Source organism: Heptranchias perlo, chromosome 5 (assembly GCF_035084215.1).
Source record: "Heptranchias perlo isolate sHepPer1 chromosome 5, sHepPer1.hap1, whole genome shotgun sequence".
In the NCBI taxonomy this organism is placed as follows: domain Eukaryota; kingdom Metazoa; phylum Chordata; class Chondrichthyes; order Hexanchiformes; family Hexanchidae; genus Heptranchias; species Heptranchias perlo.
In genome coordinates, this window is record NC_090329.1 from 67308843 (window position 1) to 67327168 (window position 18326).

The 18326-nt window shown below is 44.7% G+C and overlaps 1 protein-coding gene across 1 annotated transcript in view; it reads right to left on the bottom strand.

Annotated features, from left to right (window-relative positions):
• LOC137321829 (ectonucleotide pyrophosphatase/phosphodiesterase family member 3-like) overlaps positions 1–18326 on the bottom strand; it is a 108411-nt gene that overhangs the window by 69616 nt on the left and 20469 nt on the right. The window contains exons 7-9 of the mRNA XM_067984533.1: positions 18077–18156; positions 16486–16605; positions 10314–10423 (exon numbers count right to left, since the gene is read on the bottom strand). Coding sequence (XP_067840634.1) covers positions 10314–10423; positions 16486–16605; positions 18077–18156 — 310 coding nt within the window. The remainder of the gene's footprint in view (positions 1–10313; positions 10424–16485; positions 16606–18076; positions 18157–18326) is intronic.

Consider the following 18326-nt stretch of genomic DNA (forward strand, 5'->3'; position numbering starts at 1 on the left):
CCTGCAGGATATTTGGGTGATGTGGCTGTCATGGTTGAATAGCTGCCAGTGTGTGTGACCTGTGGGTTGTGGGTGTGCGACTTGCAACAGTGGTAATGTGTGAGGTGAGAGGAAGCATCTGATTGGAAGAGTTGAGTACTGATTGAAAGAGTTTGTTAGTAGGTGGGTGATGGGGGCTGTAGTGCGTGGAGCAGTGGATGCAGTTGGTAGGAGATGCCACTTGACAGTTGACCTCACTCACCTTGACCACTCGTGTCAAAGCATTGAACTTTTTCCTGCATTGCATCCATGTTCGTGGTGCTATGCGCCTGGCATTGACCTCGTCCCTTACTGCTTCCCACTGTCTTGGGATCATGCATCTGGAGGGCTTCTTGCCGCCCCCCCCCCCGCAGATATAGGATGCCCCTCCTTCTGTCCACCTCTTGCACCAAGGCCTCTAGTGCATCACCAGAGAACCTTGGTGAACACACTCTCGCAGGCCCAGTACAAACTCAGATCGGCAGATTGGCGGGGTCTGGCGTGCAGATTGGAGGATGTGGGATGTAGTTGTGAGCAAACTTTATTCAATGTTTTGAAAGAACTCAACAGTTTGTAAACAGTTTGGGACCTGCATCTGTGTTTTACCTGTATGATTTCTGATCTCCGTTCAAACCTGTATCTTATATTTTGAAAATATAAGAGTCCCGCAAACTTTGAGCAGCCAAGTTGTTGCTCATTAAAAATTCCAGAGTTCCCATCATCACCATGCTTCACAATATTGCAGCACAGATTCACTTCACCATTGACTTCCACCACTTCCTGCAGTCATAGTGCACCTCCCTTTTAAGACGTGAAGACTGCCTTTAAGTGGTTCTAGCCACTCGCGATATCTGGGTCCCCTGCTGGTGAGCAGCCACTCAACAGGGCAGGTAGTACTGGCAGCACACTGTAATCATGTAAAACAGCAGGCAGCACGAATGTTATGTGTTGCTTGCATCTCAACGAACAGGCGAGGGTTAATCGCGATCCCAGCGCCCGTTTTCAGGGGTTAACCAATTTAGCCCCCATTGTCTTTATAAAAGAGTGGCAAACCTTTTTAAATTTGCAAACACTGGTGGGACAATGTAATTCACACCAAAACACGTTATTGTATTATGAAAACATTCTGCTGTTCGCATTTGTCACTTTGTCAAGATTCATTTACAGCCAAATCAAAAGCAAAATACTGCGGATGCTGGAAATCTGAAATAAAAACAGAAAACCAGTTCTGATGAAGTGTCATTGACCTGAAACATTAACTCTGTTTCTTTCTTCATAGATGCTGCCTAACTTGCTGAGTATTTACAGCATTTTCTGTTTTTATTTCATTTACAGCCATTCTGTTTATCTTACCTGCATCAAAAACAATGGGGTTGAAATCAAACTCTGCGATATTAATTATTAACTTTTTAAATGAAATTCCATTGTCCACTATTTTAATGAAAGTGTGTTATTAAAATAGCAGACAAAAGAATTTCATACAAATGTTACTGTTACTGATACAGCACAGCACAATTTCAACTGTAATGTCATCTTGAGGCTTACAGCTGAATTAAACCAGTCAAATAACAATTGCCTCAAATTTGCTTTAGACTCTCAGCAACAGTTTACCACAGTCACTAGAAATCTTCCATCCATTTCAAAAAATTCCCTTTTCAAATGCACCTTATATATGTCAATATTTCTACACCATGTAGTGAATATATGGAAGTGCAGCAGTTGTTTTTGATGATGTGGAGATGCCGGTGATGGACTGGGGTGGACAAACGTAAGGACTTGTACAACACCAGGTTATAGTCCAACAGTTTTATTTTAAATCACAAGCTTTCGGAGCTTACCTCCTTCGTCAGGTAACATGCTAAAAATAGCAAAACCTAGTAGCACCACTAGTCTGTCCCCATCCCCCCATACAGCCACATGAGCTGTAACCTGCTAACACCAGCAATAGAGGGAGGAGGAGTGTGAAATCTGTATTCACTACCATTTGCCAGTAGAAATGCCACTGCTGGCTCCTGCCAAGAGAGAAATCTAAGCTGCCAGGTTTTATCAGATTCATTACATGTACTTAACTAGGCCTTCTGATTTTAGGGTTTCACCCAGTTAAACCTGATAATTGCTCTGAAAGGTCGATTCCAAAATTAGGGTGAAATCCAATTAAACCCTGAAACAGAAATATTATCATCAAGTCAAATGAAATCATAAGATCAAAAGACTCTGCCTTCCTCTGCCATAATTGGGTAGGAAAATGTCACACAGCATGCAGAATCCCTCTTCCCTTTGCAAAACATAGATTCCCGCTCATTGAATCACCTGATGTTGACCTGAGTACACCGGGTTTCCTTGACTTGCTGTGATTTCTGGAGGTTTCTGATTACAAACGTTCAGTTTTATTTTTAACCCAAAAAAGCTCGTAGCTGATTTGTCAAAAATTTGGGCAAAAATAACTCTGGAAACTCAGAAAGTCTAATTATAGCCATTTCATTTTTTAAAAAGGCTAAATTCCCAAAATTTCATTAATTAATTTTTTAAGGAAGGTTTTACAAGTTAAAACTGTAGAAAAAATGGCTATGGAACTGGTCCACAGGTTAGTATCCGTATGTATTTACACACAGAGTTAAGGTTTAATAGAGATTTTAACAAAAATTGTTAGCAGTGGGAAATGTAGCTGTAGCCCTCTGATAGAACATTAATTTCAGACTGAAGTAAAAAAAAGGAAATCTAGAACATACTACTGTCATTTATCCATATATTGCCACTAAGTGTTGGCAAATGTAACAGAAACTGGGCTTTTTGTGAGTACTGAATGCATATTACAGCTGTTCAGCTGGAAGGAATTGCAGCTCATCCAAGACTGAATGTCAGACAAGCAATCTGACCACACAGAGGCAGTGGAGGGGTTGACAGGTGATGGAGAGGTAGAGCTGGGTGCCGTCTGCATACATGTGGAAGCTGACCCCATATCTGCAGATGATATCGTCAAAGGGGCAGCACATAGGTGGGGAAGAGGAGGAAGCCAAAGATAGGTCTTTGGGAACCTATCTTTGGCTTCCTCCTCTTCCAAAATTCGGGTGAAATCCAATTAAACCCTGACAACTAACAACTTGTTAGTTGTTAGAGGGTATTCTGAGGGACAGGATCTACAGGCATTTGGAGAGGCAGGGACTAATTAGGAACAGTCAGCATGGTTTTGTGAGAGGAAAATCATGTCTCACGAATTTGATTGAGTTTTTTGAAGGGGTAACCAAGAAGATAGATGAGGGCTGTGCAGTCGACGTGGTCTACATGGACTTCAGCAAAGCATTTGACAAGGTACCGCATGGTAGGTTGTTACATAAGGTTAAATCTCATGGGATCCAAGGTGAGGTAGCCAATTGGATACAAAATTGGCTTGACGACAGAAGACAGAGGGTGGTTGTAGAGGGTTGTTTTTCAAACTGGATGCCTGTGTCCAGCGGTGTGCCTCAGGGATCGGTGCTGGGTCCGCTGTTATTTGTTATTTATATTAATGATTTGGATGAGAATTTAGGAGGCATGGTTAGTAAGTTTGCAGATGACACCAAGATTGGTGGCATTGTGGACAGTGAAGAAGGTTATCTGGGATTGCAACGGGATCTTGATAAATTGGGCCAGTGGGCCGATGAATGGCAGATGGAGTTTAATTTAGATAAATGTGAGGTGATGCATTTTGGTAGATCGAATCGGGCCAGGACCTACTCCGTTAATGGTAGGGTGTTGGGGAGAGTTATAGAACAAAGAGATCTGGGAGTACAGATTCATAGCTCCTTGAAAGTGGAGTCACAGGTGGATTGGGTGGTGAAGAAGGCATTCAGCATGCTTGGTTTCATTGGTCAGAACATTGAATGCAGGAGTTGGGATGTCTTGTTGAAGTTGTACAGGGCATTGGTGAGGCCACACTTGGAGTACTGTGTACAGTTCTGGTCACCCTATTATAGAAAGGATATTATTAAACTAGAAAGAGTGCAGAAAAGATTTACTAGGATGCTACCGGGACTTGATGGTTTGACTTACAGGGAGAGGTTAGACAGACTGGGACTTTTTTCCCTGGAGAGTAGGAGGTTAAGGGGTGATCTTATAGAAGTCTATAAAATAATGAGGGGCATAGATAAGGTCGATAGTCAAAATCTTTTCCCAAAGGTAGGGGAGTCTATAACGAGGGGGCACAGATTTAAGGTGAGAGGGGAGAGATACAAAAGGGTCCAGAGGGGCAATTTTTTCACTCAAAGGGTGGTGAGTGTCTGGAACGAGCTGCCAGAGGCAGTAGTAGAGGCGGGTACAATTTTGTCTTTTAAAAAGCATTTGGACAGTTACATGGGGAAGATGGGTATAGAGGGATATGGGCCAAGTGCAGGCAATTGGGACTAGCTTAGTGGTATAAACTGGGCGACATGGACATGTTGGGCCGAAGGGCCTGTTTCCATGTTGTAACTTCTATGATTCTATGATTCTATGACTACAGAGGCGGCTGTTTTGAGGGTTGGAAGAGAAGCCATTACTGGAGATGCTCTAGCTATGATCAGCGAGGTAAGAGCGGAATCAATCGAGGGCAGTCCAAATGAGCTGGACAATGGAGAAGAGGTGAGGAGAGTGTCACTATAGATTATGGGATAAGAATTCACAGACTCTGCAGAGGCAGTGCTGGCCCGAAGCAAAAGGCCTGAGGATCGATTCAAATTGGTCTTTGAGGCGAGCTGTTGGCGCTGAATGCACCTCTTCAGACAGCTCAGCCGACGGGACACAGCAATTTCGGACCACCTGCCTCGCCGGCAGTGGCCCTCAAGTAAGTTCAGGGAAGTGGGGGGTGGGTTGGAGCCGACTACGGGCGGGCCAATCGCGACTTCTGTAGAGTCAGGGAAGCATTCCTACTCCCCCTGGCTCCTTAGGAAGGTGTTACTTAAAAAACAAAATTTTATATATTTATCTTTAGTTGGCGGCCACGGAGGCCACTGAAGAATCCTCAGGCCCAGCTCATACATCATTAATTGCTCAAAGAGGTTCTTTAATATGTGTTAAGCCCCTAATTTATATATTCAAGGGGCATCCACCTGGTATTCATAAAAAAAGGGCCCCGCAAATTTGGCAATGGGATCAACGCCTGTGCAGATTGGGCAGGCAGTCCCACTGCTAAATTGGTATTCTCTGCGTCCATTTTACGCGTGAAAAACAGATGCAACAGATATCAATTTCTGCCCCAAATGTTCAAGTCCTAGAATGGGGCTTGAACTCATAACGGTCTGACTCAGAGTCAAGAGTGCAACCACCAAGTCATGTTTACACTTAAACCTGCAATTATACCCCCACATTAATCCCTGGCTAAATCTGTATCATGTTGTGGACAGAAGGATGTAGCATAAGACCATAAGACCATAAGAGATAAGAGCAGGAGTAGGCTATTTGGCACTTTGAGCCTGCTCCGCCATTTAATGAGATCATGACTGATCTGATTTTTACCTCAACTCCACTTTCCCGCCCTTTCCCATATCCTTTGACTCCCTTGCTGATCAAAAATTTGTCAAACTCAGTCTTGAATGTATTCAATGACTCAGCCTCCACAGCTTTTTGGGGTAAAGAATTCCAAAGATTCACGACCCTCTGGGAGAAGAAATTCCTCCTCATTTCCGTCTTAAACGGGCGACCCCTTATTCTGAGACTATGCCCCCTAGTTTTAGATTCCCCCATGAGGGGTAACATCCTCTCAGCATCTACCCTATCGAGTCCCCTCAGAATCTTGTATGTTTCAATAAGATCTCCTCTCATTCTTTTAAACTCCAATGAGTATAGACCCAACCTGTTCAATCTTTCGTCATACCTGGAATCAACCTAGTGAACCTTCTCTGAACTGCCTCCAATGCAAGTATATTCTTCCTTAAATAAGGACACCAGAACTGTACGCAGTACTCCAGGTGTGGTCTCACCAGCACCCTGTACAGTTGCAGCATGACTTCCCTGCTTTTATATTCCATCCCTCTAGAAATAAAGGCCAATATTCCATTTGCCTTTCTGATTACCTGCTGCACCTGTATGTTGACTTTTTGTGTTTCATGTATGAGGACACTCAGATCCCTCTGTACTGTAGCATTTTGTAGTATTTCTCCATTCAAATAATATTTTGCTTTTTTATTTTTCCTCCCAAAGTGGATGACTTCACATTTTCCCACATTATATTCCATCCGCCAAATTTTTGCCCATTCGCTTAACCTGTCAATATCCCATTGCAGACACATTGGCCCCGATATTACCAGGGAGGCGCGATGGCAGCAGTGGGGGTGGGGGCGGCTGGGCGCGTGGGTAACCCACCCAGTGAAATCGATCCGTTCCCCACGCGATCGCGGGTAAATTGAAGGCACTTACCATGGCTTCTGGGTTTCCCGTCGTCAACCTGCGCAGCGGGCGGACTGCGCACGGGCATCACAGGCTGTCAGTTGGAGGAGCCCTATTTAAAGGGGCAGTCCTCCAATGCTGCTCCTGCTGCAAACAACCAAAAGTACAGAATGGAGCAGACCAGGGGAAAGGCTGCTCCTAGATTTACCGATGCCTCACACCAGGTCCTACTGGATGGGGTGAGGAGGAAGGGGAATATTTTCTACCCGGCGGACGGGAGGAAGTGGCCAGTCCCTGCCACCAAGAAGGCCTGGCTCAAGGTGGCAGAGGAGGTCACCAGCAGCAGCAACGTCTCCCGCACATGGATCCAGTGCAGGAAACGCATCTATGACCTAACTAGGTCAGTCAAAGTGAGTACACTTACTCATTCTCCTACATTCCGTCTTCCACATCATCACCCCCACCCCACAACTCCTTCTGTACATGCCAACACTACTCTATCACATCACTCCTCACACCCACTCAAACCTCATCCTCAACTTACCTGCACTTACTCACCTCCCCAGTACTCATCCCACCGCTACCACTCAACCTAATCCTCATACAATGTCATGGCTCTGTCTCATACTCACCCTCTGATGCATCTTTCACAGTCAGCCTCACCCAAACCAATACATTCAGCGGTTGGCCACGTCACCATCCCTCACACATGCCTCTTTACTTTCTCCCCTTATAGGAGAAGAGAGCCAAGAATGCACGGGAGAGGGCAAAGACCGGAGGGGGGCCGCAACATCAGGTCGTCCTCATGGACGCGGAGCAGGAGGCTCTTGAACTAAGTCGCACCCTCCAGTGCCTGTCCGTCGGGGACGCCGAGACTGCCATCCGACAAACGGCTGGTGACAGAACTTTAACATTCAGCACTCACAATAGCAAATGATGTTAACATGCCTTGCCATCTTCAGCACCTCAACATCTGTCATCATGCTTAATATTGCCTTCTGTTCTCTTGCAGGGCCTTCAGCGACCGCCGTGATGGTGGAGGACGATTCCTCAGAGGATCTGCCGAGTCATCCACCAGCGCAGGTACACACACCTCGGTGGGTCCCCGTCCTCAGTTAGTTAGGGTTGTGCATGGTGAGTCACCATACACGTGAGCACGAGCAGACACTGGTGGCAGGTGCAGCTGTGGAGAGTCCGCGTCGGTGGGAGAACTCTTCTCCAGGCTCTGCTCAGCTGGACACAGAATGATCGAGGGGCAGCAGCACATTTGCGAGGTGCTGGAACAGGTGCTACTCTCCACAATCGCGCAGAGGATGGAGGAGTCCAACTCCTGCATGAGTGGAATGGTGGCACAGTTGCAGGAGGGAATATCTGAGATACTGTCACAGGGATGTGAGGGCATCTCTGAGATAGTGTCGTGGGTATGTGCGGGAATGTCTGCAATGGAGGGAAGGCTACCCTCCATGGAGCTTCAAGCACGGCTCACAGATCTATCCATTGAGGCCCTGACAATGGCCCTTCAGACTCAGGGTGAGCAACTTTCTGCCGCCTTAAACAGGCAGGCAGATACACTAGCCTTACAAGGCTTCACACATGTCCTCCAAACTGTCATCCAGCAGGGTGGTAGGAGTGATGTGGGCCTGGCCCAGGAGAGGGATGATGGCGAAGGGGACATTCATTGCAGACATTCCCTGACGAAGGAGAAAGCCTCTGAAAGCTTGTGATTTTCAAATAAAACTGTTGGGCTATAACCTGGTGCTGTAAGATTCCTTTCATTTATTGCAGCAGGGCACTCTGTCACTTCAGACAAAGTTTTGGCTGCAACACCTTTGTCTTTCCACTCAAAATTCTTAATTTATACGCAAAACTCTGTTGTGCAAACACATTTACCTACTTTGCAGACCCCCTCAAACTCACACCATAAGGATGGGGGGGCACCATGGCTGCATTCAACACTTCATCCAAGGACGAGCAACATCACCAGCCTCGCCAGGCACGTCATCCACCTCCGCCACGTGGAGCTCCACAACACAGTGCAGCGCCACAGGCACCTGCACAAAATAGTTGTGCAACTACACGTACACCCACTGTAGGGTGACCCAATGGGTGGCATCAAGTGTGGGTGTTCATGGTGAACCTCATGAAAGGGACTTATTACACAAGCCAGTCAAGAATGGCCAAGACATGGCAGTAGTGGTGACAATAATAATATTTAATGTGCCATTAACAAAAATCAATCATTAAAAAAAATTAACAAAACCTTCGCTTTACGATTACGAGTACTCCTACATGGTGCTTCCCCTGTGGCTGCAGCAGAGGTAGTGGCAGATTGCTCTTGGCCATGCCCTGACCGATTAGATGCTTTGGGCCTACGCCTTCTGGGTTTCGGTGCCCATGAGGGCCCTTCCAAAGACTACTCCACCTGCATCTGTGCAGGGGCAGACTCGACCACCTGGAGAGGAGGCAGCATTGTGGGTACTGGTTGAGAGCAGGGCAACAGGTGAGACGTGGGAGCACTTTGAGTGGCGTCCCCTCTTCCTTGTCCCCTTCGCCATCATCCCTCTCCTGGGCCAGGCCCACATCACTCCTACCACCCTGCTGGATGGCAGTTTGGAGGACATGTGTGAAGCCTTGTAAGGCTAGTGTATCTGCCTGCCTGTTTAAGGCGGCAGAAAGTTGCTCACCCTGAGTCTGAAGGGCCATTGTCAGGGCCTCAATGGATAGATCTGTGAGCCGTGCTTGAAGCTCCATGGAGGGTAGCCTTCCCTCCATTGCAGACATCACTTGACGAAGGAGAAAGCCTCCAAAAGCTTGTGATTTTCAAATAAAAACTGTTGGACTATAACCTGGTGTTGTAAGATTCCTTACATTTGTACACCCCAGTCCATCACCGGCATCTCCACATCAGGGCAATAAATGAGGTTTTCCTCCCAACTGTCAAATAATCCTTTGCATCTCCCACTGGCTGCTGGCTGAAACACGTCTGCTCCAACAGTGAGTGTTTCCCACAGCACGCTGGAAAACACGCTGAGGATCCTTCAAAATTGCACCCCTGCCAAAATCTCCACTCAATAAGGTCTGTCAATTACCTCAACTATCTAAATAACTATGTGAAGTCACATGTGAAGCATTCTAACGCGTCACTGGGGAACCTGGAAGTCAGCGGGTTGAAGCTGGGCTCCGAACCCGCTCCAGGATTCCGCCATTTTAGGAGCTCCCCCGCCCCCAACGTCACCGCTCGGATATCTGAAAATCAGCCCCTTTGTGTCCTCGCAACTTGCCTTTCCACATATCTTTGTATCATCAGCAAATGTGGCCTCAATACACTCTGTTCCTTCATCCAAGTCATTGATATATATTGTAAATAGTTGAGGCCCCAGCACAGATCCCTGCGGCACACCACTAGATACAGATTGCTATTTTGAAAATGACCCTTTTATCCCAACTCTTTGTTTTCTGATAGTTAGCCAATCCTCTATCCATGCCCGTATATTACCCCCAACACCATGGACTCTTATCTTGTGCAGTAATCTTTTATGTGGCACCTTATCGAATGCCTTTTGGATATCCAAATATGCATCCATTGGTTCTCCTTCATGCACCCTGCCCATTACTTCCTCAAAGAACTATAACAAATTTGTCAGACACGATTTCCCCTTCATAAAACCATGTTGACTCTCCTTGGTTGTATTATGAATCTCCAAATGTCCTGCTCAGATGTGACAGTTGGCATATTTCTCACTTTCTGGCAGTTACTAACTCCTAAACATCAATCTTTATGCAGCAACAGAAATTAAAACTCTGCGTTGGCTTTTACAAAGAGAATAGATTATCTAGATTTCAAATATTCATTCATTGTATCATTACATAATCATGCTCATTTCACCAGCTAGGAATGTCCCATAACAAGCAACTTCAAGATTGTCCACATTATTTGCATATGCCGTAATACTTACTTATTGAAATTTACATATTTGTTTGGGTATGTCCCATTTATTTTAACCTCAGATCCAGGCCAGAAGAAGGTACCTGCTTTCAGACCCTGATACATAGCTGTCAGCCACAACTATGGAAAGAACAAAAGCATATTTAATACATGTTAATTACTATGAAAATTGTTACAACAGAACTGTCAAATATGTCAAGAGAAAAAGATTAGCGAAGACAAATGTAGGTCCCTTACAGTCAGAAATGGGGGAAATGATAATGGAGAACAAAGAAATGGCAGAACAATTAAACACATACTTTGGTTCTGTCTTCACAAAGGAGGACACAAAAACCTGCCAGAAATGTTAGGGAACCAAGGGTCCAGTGAGAGGGAGGAACTGAAGGAAACCAGTAATAGTAAAAAAAATTGTGCTCGGGAAATTAATGGGGCTAAACGCTGACAAATCCCCAGGGCCTGATAATCTACATCCCAGAGTACTAAAGGAAGTGGCCCTGGAAATAGTGGATGCATTGGTGATCATCTTCCAAAATTCTATAGATTCTGGAACAGTTCCTACAGATTGGAGGGTGGCAAATGTAACCCCACTATTTAAAAAAGGAGGGAGAGAAAAAACAGGGAATTACAGACCAGTTAGCCTAACATCAGTAGTGGGGAAAATGCTAGAGTCTATTATAAAAGATGTGATAACAGAACACTTGGAAGGCATTAACGGGATTGGACAAAGTCAGCATGGGTTTATGAAAGGAAAATCATGCTTAACAAATCTACTGGAGTTTTTTGAGAATGTAACTAGTAGAATAGATAGGGGAGAACCAGTGGATGTGGTGTACTTGGATCTTCAGAAGGCTTTTGATAAGGTCCTACACAAGAGGTTAGTGTGCAAAATTAAAGCACATGGGATTGGGGGGAATATACTGGCATGGATTGAGAATTGGTTGACAGACAGGAAACAGAGAGTAGGAATAAACAGATCTTTTTCCGGGTGGCAGGCAGTGACTAGTGGGGTACCGCAGGGATCAGTGCTTGGGCCCCAGCTATTCACAATATATATCAATGATTTGGATGAGGGAACTAAATGTAACATTTCCAAGTTTGCAGACAACACAAAACTGGGGTGGAATGTGAGCTGTGAGGAGGATGCAAAGAGGCTCCAATGTGATTTAGACAAGTTGAGTGAGTGGGCAAGAACATGGCAGATGCAGTATAACATGAATAAATGTGAGGTTATCCACTTTGGTTGTAAAAACAGAAAGGCAGATTATTATCTGAATGGTGATAGATTGGGAAAAGGGGAGGTGCAACGAGACCTGGGTGTCCTTGTACACCAGTCGCTGAAAGCGAGCATTCAGGTGCAGCAAGAAGTTAGGAAGGCGAATGGTATGTTGGCCTTCATTGCAAGAGGATTTGAGTACAGGAGCAGGGATGTCTTACTGCAGTTATACAGGACCCTGGTGAGACCACATCTGGAGTATTGTGTGCAGTTTTGGTCTCCTTATCTGAGGAAGGATGTCCTTGCCATGGAGGGAGTGCAACGAAGGTTTACCAGACTGATTCCTAGGATGGCAGGACTGATATATGAGGAGAGATTGGGTCGACTAGGCCAATGTTCACTTGAGTTTAGAAGATTGAGAGGTGCTCTCATCAAAACATGTAAAATTCTAACAGGACTAGACAGACTAGATGCAGGGAGGATGTGCCCAATGGCTGGGGAGTCCAGAACCAGGGGTCACTGTCTCAGGATACGGGGTATGCCATTTAGAACCGAGATGAGGAGAAATTTCTTCACTCAGAGGGTGGTGAACCTGTGGAATTCTCTACCACAGAAGGCAGTGGAGGCCAAGTCATTAGACTAGTATTCAAGAAGGAGATAGATATATTTCTTAATGTTAAAGGGATCAAGGGATATGGGGAAAAAGCGGGAACAGGGTACTGAGTTAGACAATCAGCCATGATCATTTTGAATGGCGGAGCAGGCCCGAAGGGTCGAATGGCCTACTCTTGCTCCTATTTTCTATGTTTCTATGTTTCTAACTCAGTGTGCATTTCATTGGAGCACTTTTTTGCTACTATTGTCAGGCGGTTTCAGCTTCAAACATTCCCAGGTCAGACACAGCACAGCAAAAAACAGAGTAAAGCTCCTTTTAGTCTGTCCCAACAATGGGGCTGATTTTTGTTTATTGATGTCACTCATTTCTAAATGTTTAAGAACTGATGCTAATCTTGCCAGAATGGCACTGTGCTAATAACACTTAGATTTTCTGGGTCAGCTCTTTCGCATAATTATTCAAAGATCCAGCTGGGGAATTGAGGTGGGGGCAGAAAATTGAGTATAAGTGAAATTTATAGGGTGACAAAAATTCAGAAAGCCTTTAGAAAGGCTCAAAAGACATCTGAGCTCATTAGTGGCCTTTGCCCAGGCTGAAGGGGCAGGGGATTAAGAAGTGGCAGGTAAAAATGAAGGGAAAGAAAACCCAACTGCAAAGCAAGTGATGGAGCAGCCCAGCACCTGACCCCCTTTGTTTGATGGCAGTTGAAATGAAGGTGATGTTGCATAAGTAAGTTGCACACTGTACCACTCCATGGACCATTCTCAAAAGTCCACATTGCAGCATGCCTAGAAGGAGGTAGAGACAGGTTTGAGGTTGCAGCTGACCGGCACTGTCACAGGCTGTGCTAGCCCTGTGGTCTACATTAGCATCAGGCACCATTACAACAAATAACACAGTTCTGTACTTGATCTTTGCTGACCAAGACTCTGTGAAAGCAATTCTTGACATCGGTGCAGGGGTGCTGTTCTAAAGTTAGGGTTAAAAAAATGTTTCGTCTTGTAATGCCCACGTGCGGTAGTTCATAGGGTGTGATGGCATGTAAATAAAAGAGACCAATAATGCTAAGTCTCCACCCCTTTCGCATATGATGCATATTCTAGTGTGCCGGAGTGACAGACGAAGTTCGCACCCAAAACACACTGAAGTTTCATTTTAATATTCCAATGATGCAAGAGCGATGTTACCATGTCTCCCGCCTCTTTTTCCAGCCTTTACACTAGGTCCCTGCAATTTCTGAATCACACCATGTAGCTGGATGTCCAGGGTTGCTAAGTGCTGAGCTGTATATGGAAGTAAGTTTCAAGGACCTTGTAAGGACACTCATTCAACAGTTCATAGGCAATTTCTGGTTAGATTTTCTGACTTCTTTTGGTGTGAACGGTTTCTACTGGCACTGATGGTCTCATGAATTTTATGTTTATCAAAGTAAGGGATGTTAGTGTGGTAAATTAGAACATGAGAATATAAGAAATAGGAGCAGGTGTAGGCCATACAGCCCCGTGAGCCTGCTCCGCCATTCAATAAGATCATGGCTGATCTTCAACCTCATTTCCACTTTCCACCCAATCCCCATATCTCTTGATTCCCTTAGAGTCCAAAATCTATCTCCACCTTGAATATATTCAATGACTCAGCATCCACAGCCCTCTGGGGTAGAGAATTCCTAACGATTCACAACCTTCTGAGTGAAGAAATTCCTCCTCATCTCAGTCTTAAATGGCCGACCCCTTATCCTGAGACTATGTCCCTAGTTCTATACTCTCCAGCCAGGGAAAACAACCTCTCAGCATTTACCCTGTCAAGCCCCCTCAGAATTTTATATGTTTCAATGAGATCATCTCTCATTCTTCTAAACTCCAGAGGGTATAGGCTCATTCTACCCGATGGTAAATTTTGCAAATTAATGTCCCCATCATGTAAGGCTCTCTGCCAGGAGAGCTAATTCTGAAAACCTACATCTCAAACCAAGCACCCTGGGTTAGGTGTAGCATGGCTGCTGTGGGCTCAAGTCAACTAGAAAATACTGAGACTGCCCAAATTTATCTCACACGGAAGACTTACAGAAAGTGAGAATTTTCATCCCATTAGTTTGGATAAATTCTTACCGAGGCCCCAGAGCGAAATGACCCAGTGTGTCAGCCCACCACATAATCCAGTGTGCCAACCCACCACATAATCCAGTGTGCCAGCCCAACACGTAATCCAGTGTGCCAACCCACCACATAATCCAGTGTGCCAACCCACCACATAATCCAGTGTGCCAGCCCAACACGTAATCCAGTGTTCCAACCCACCACATAATCCAGTGTGCCAACCCACCACATAATCCAGTGTGCCAGCCCAACACGTAATCCAGTGTGCCAACCCACCACATAATCCAGTGTGCCAACCCACCACATAATCCAGTGTGCCAGCCCACCACATAATCCAGTGTGCTAGTCCACCACATAATCCAGTGTGCTAGTCCACCACATAATCCAGTGTGCCAGCCCACCACATAATCCAGTGTGCTAGCCCACCACATAATCCAGTGTGCCAGCCCACCACATAATCCAGTGTGCCAGCCCACCACATAATCCAGTGTGCCAGCCCACCACATAATCCAGTGTGTCAGCCCACCACATAATCCAGTGTGTCAGCCCACCACATAATCCAGTGCCTCACCAGCTGTACTTTTTTTATGTACAGTTTTAGATCACCATCAATTTTCAGCAACATTGTCAGGAAAATGAAGTTCTGAAATTAGCACTTAAAAATGCTATGTGTCCTTAGCAAATCCACTGAAACTAGCCCTTCATCCACAAACATAAGAACATAAGAACATAAGAAATTGGAGCAGGAGTAGGCCAATCGGCCCCTCGAGCCTGCTCCGCCATTCAATAAGATCATGGCTGATCTGATCCCAACCACAAATCTAAAGAACACAAGAAGTCGGAGCAGGACCCGGCCACATAGCCCCTGGGCCCTCTCCGCCACCCACAGGGCATTGACCGATCCGAACTCAGCTTCATGTCCAATTTCCTGCCCGCTCCCCATAACCCCTAATTCCCTTTACTTCTAGGAAACTGTCTATTTCTGTTTTAAATTTATCTAATGATGTAGCTTCCACAGCTTCCTGGGGCAGCATATTCCACAGACCTACCACCCTCTGAGTGAAGAAGTTTCTCCTCATCTCAGTTTTGAAAGAGCAGCCCCTTATTCTAAGATTATGCCCCCTAGTTCTAGTTTCACCCATCTTTGGGAACATCCTGACTGCATCCACCCGATCAAGACCCTTCACAATCTTATATGTTTCAATAAGATCGCCTCTCATTCTTCTGAACTCCAATGAGTAGAGTCCCAATCTACTCAACCTCTCCTCATATGTCCGCCCCCTCATCCCCGGGATTAACCGAGTGAACCTTCTTTGTACTGCCTCGAGAGCAAGTATGTCTTTTCTTAAGTATGGAGACCAAAACTGTATGCAGTATTCCAGGTGCGGTCTCACCAATACCTTATATAACTGCAGCAATACCTCCTTGTTTTTATATTCTATCCCCCTAGCAATAAAAGTCAACATTCCGTTGGCTTTCTTGATCACCTGCTGCACCTGCATACCAACTTTTTGATTTTCTTGCACTAGGACCCCCAGATCCCTTTGTACTGCAGTACTTTCCAGTCTCTCGCCATTAAGAAAATAACTTGCTCTCTGATTTTTCCTGCCAAAGTGCATAACCTCACATTTTCCAATATTATATTGCATCTGCCAAATCTCCGCCCACTCACCCAGCCTGTCTATATCCCCTTGCAGGTTTTTTATGTCCTCCTCACTCTCTACTTTCCCTCCCATCTTTGTATCATCTGCAAATTTTGATATGTTGCACTCGGTCCCCTCCTCCAAATCGTTAATATAGATTGTAAAGAGTTGGGGACCCAGCACCGACCCCTGTGGAACACCACTGCTGCTTTACATTCGATGGTGAAATAAAAAAGGAAAACTGCAAATGCTGGAAATCTGAAATAAATATCCCAAAACACTGTAAAGACACAGTATATCAGTCAGTATCTGTAAAGAGAAAACACAGGTTCTGATGAAGGGTATACATCCAAAATGTCATAACCTGTCTTTTATGTTAATAGATATGGACTGACCTGCTGTGTATTTCCAGCATTGTCTGCTTTTATTGGTACATTTTGTACTTTATTGCTTTTTAACTTCAATATATAGCACACAATGAATGTACATAGACACTACAGTCCTAGTTCAGGCAGAGTCATTTTCATACCATTCCTCATATGTAAATCTTCAGGCAGCCAGATTTGTACTAAGTTCTAATTATACAAAAAAGAAGTATTATATACTATACTCACTGGCTGTCCTCCCCACCAAACTGGATTGTTCTTTTCATCACCAGACAGAGAGAAGGACATGTTTAATTTATAATCATACATGTTGTTGTCAACTATACCATGTGTTTCCGCGTACAGTCCCTAAAAATAAAAGTACATTGTATTTAACTTCAGATTAATTGAATCAATCATTTACTATTAGAATTACTACCTTATCCTGACAGCAAACAGTAATTATACAGAAGAAATGGACAAAATCAGATAGATAATCAGAGAGGGTGAGGGTTTATTTCATTGTTAAAGTTAGCCAAGTCCAAGGCTAGAAATGGGTTCAAATGCAATCTGGGCTGAGGGTGGAGTCAACCAATTTAAATATTTTCAGCAAGTACCCGCCAAAGAATGAGTGCAACTTGGGAACTTGTTTGGGCGGTGGGAGAAAGATGTGGCATTTAAAAGGTGCGATTGTGAGCTGCCAGCGGGCCCGGCTATAAAGCCAATTGATAACAGTTATTCAGCTCTCTCTCTAAGAGGGATGATTAAATATTGTACTTCCAATATATTCAGGGGTCTTCCCACCCATGACCTGGACTTGCAGACCCCTTTGGGGCCCACTTCCATAAATCCACAGACCTTAATGCCAGTAGCTTGCCGTTTCTAGGTTGCTTGGCATGAAGAAGGTGGGAGGGGCGGCAATTCCAGCGGTGGCAGCTATTTTGCTAGCTCAACCTCCTTCTGACATTATGGGCCTTTTATGGAATTTCTATCCGTTCCAAGCCCCAGTGGGAATTCGTTTCAATATTTCTTCAGGGCTGAAATTCAGTGTTTCCATGTCCAGCCTGATTTTCCATCCTCGCTGGGCTTCTTCCTCACCCCCTTTATTAACCGCATTGCACCCCAGGCCCAAGACTATTTGGAGCCTAGCTAAATAACAGTCTCTCAGGGGGAAGCACTCTCAATCAGTTTTAAGGGTAAATTTTACAAAAGTACAATTCTAGTGAGGAGCCTTGCCCACCAAGGGAGCATATGGGGAAATCAGATGGAGCATGTCCACGATTTCAGCAAATGCAATCCTGGTGCGCAAGGATCTACACCAAAGTGTGCGTTCATAAAATTGATCCTTAAGAATAAAAGTGTTTCCCCACTTCAGCAATGTTCCCTTTAAATCTGAAGGGGTAGATGTTGGCTCTGGGAGATAGTGTAAAATGGGTGATAATGAATCAGCAGCCCATTTTACACTCCTGATTTTTATTTCTATTGACTATCGCCCAAAGACAAGATCTACCCTGAGGAGTTTTATGTTAAATTGTAAAGGAAAATAAACAGCCATTTTGTAGGTTGCAATGAGTATTTTCGATAATGTGCCATGGTGGAAATCTATCAGTATCTTATATATAAAAGAGGTTTGCCTTTAGTATGTGTCCATTACTTCAAATACCACACTTTGTTACAGATGCAAAACAGTCTTAAAAAAGTATATAAAAAAGAGAGTGAAAGTCAGTCATGAGAATACACAGATTAACTGGCTCGTTACTGTGCCATTATGGTAGTCCTTGACCTTTCACTTCTACAAAAAGTTAATCGAAAGTCATTGTGGCTGAAAAACAAAACTTACCGTGACAATTGTGTAGTGGTTGGGAAACGTTTTGGTGGGGTACATGGCTCTCAGGTACGGGGAATGTGTTCCACAGGTTTCTGGAATAATTACATCATGTTTAATTCTATTTCTAAAAAGTCAAATAAAATTTCATATCAGTTCAGTTGGAGTCTCATGATATGATCTCACTGTAGTTTGAGTGACATGGTCCAAAATCGTTGGGTCATAATTTACTGTAGCAGGTCATCTAACGGCGTCTGCCATTATT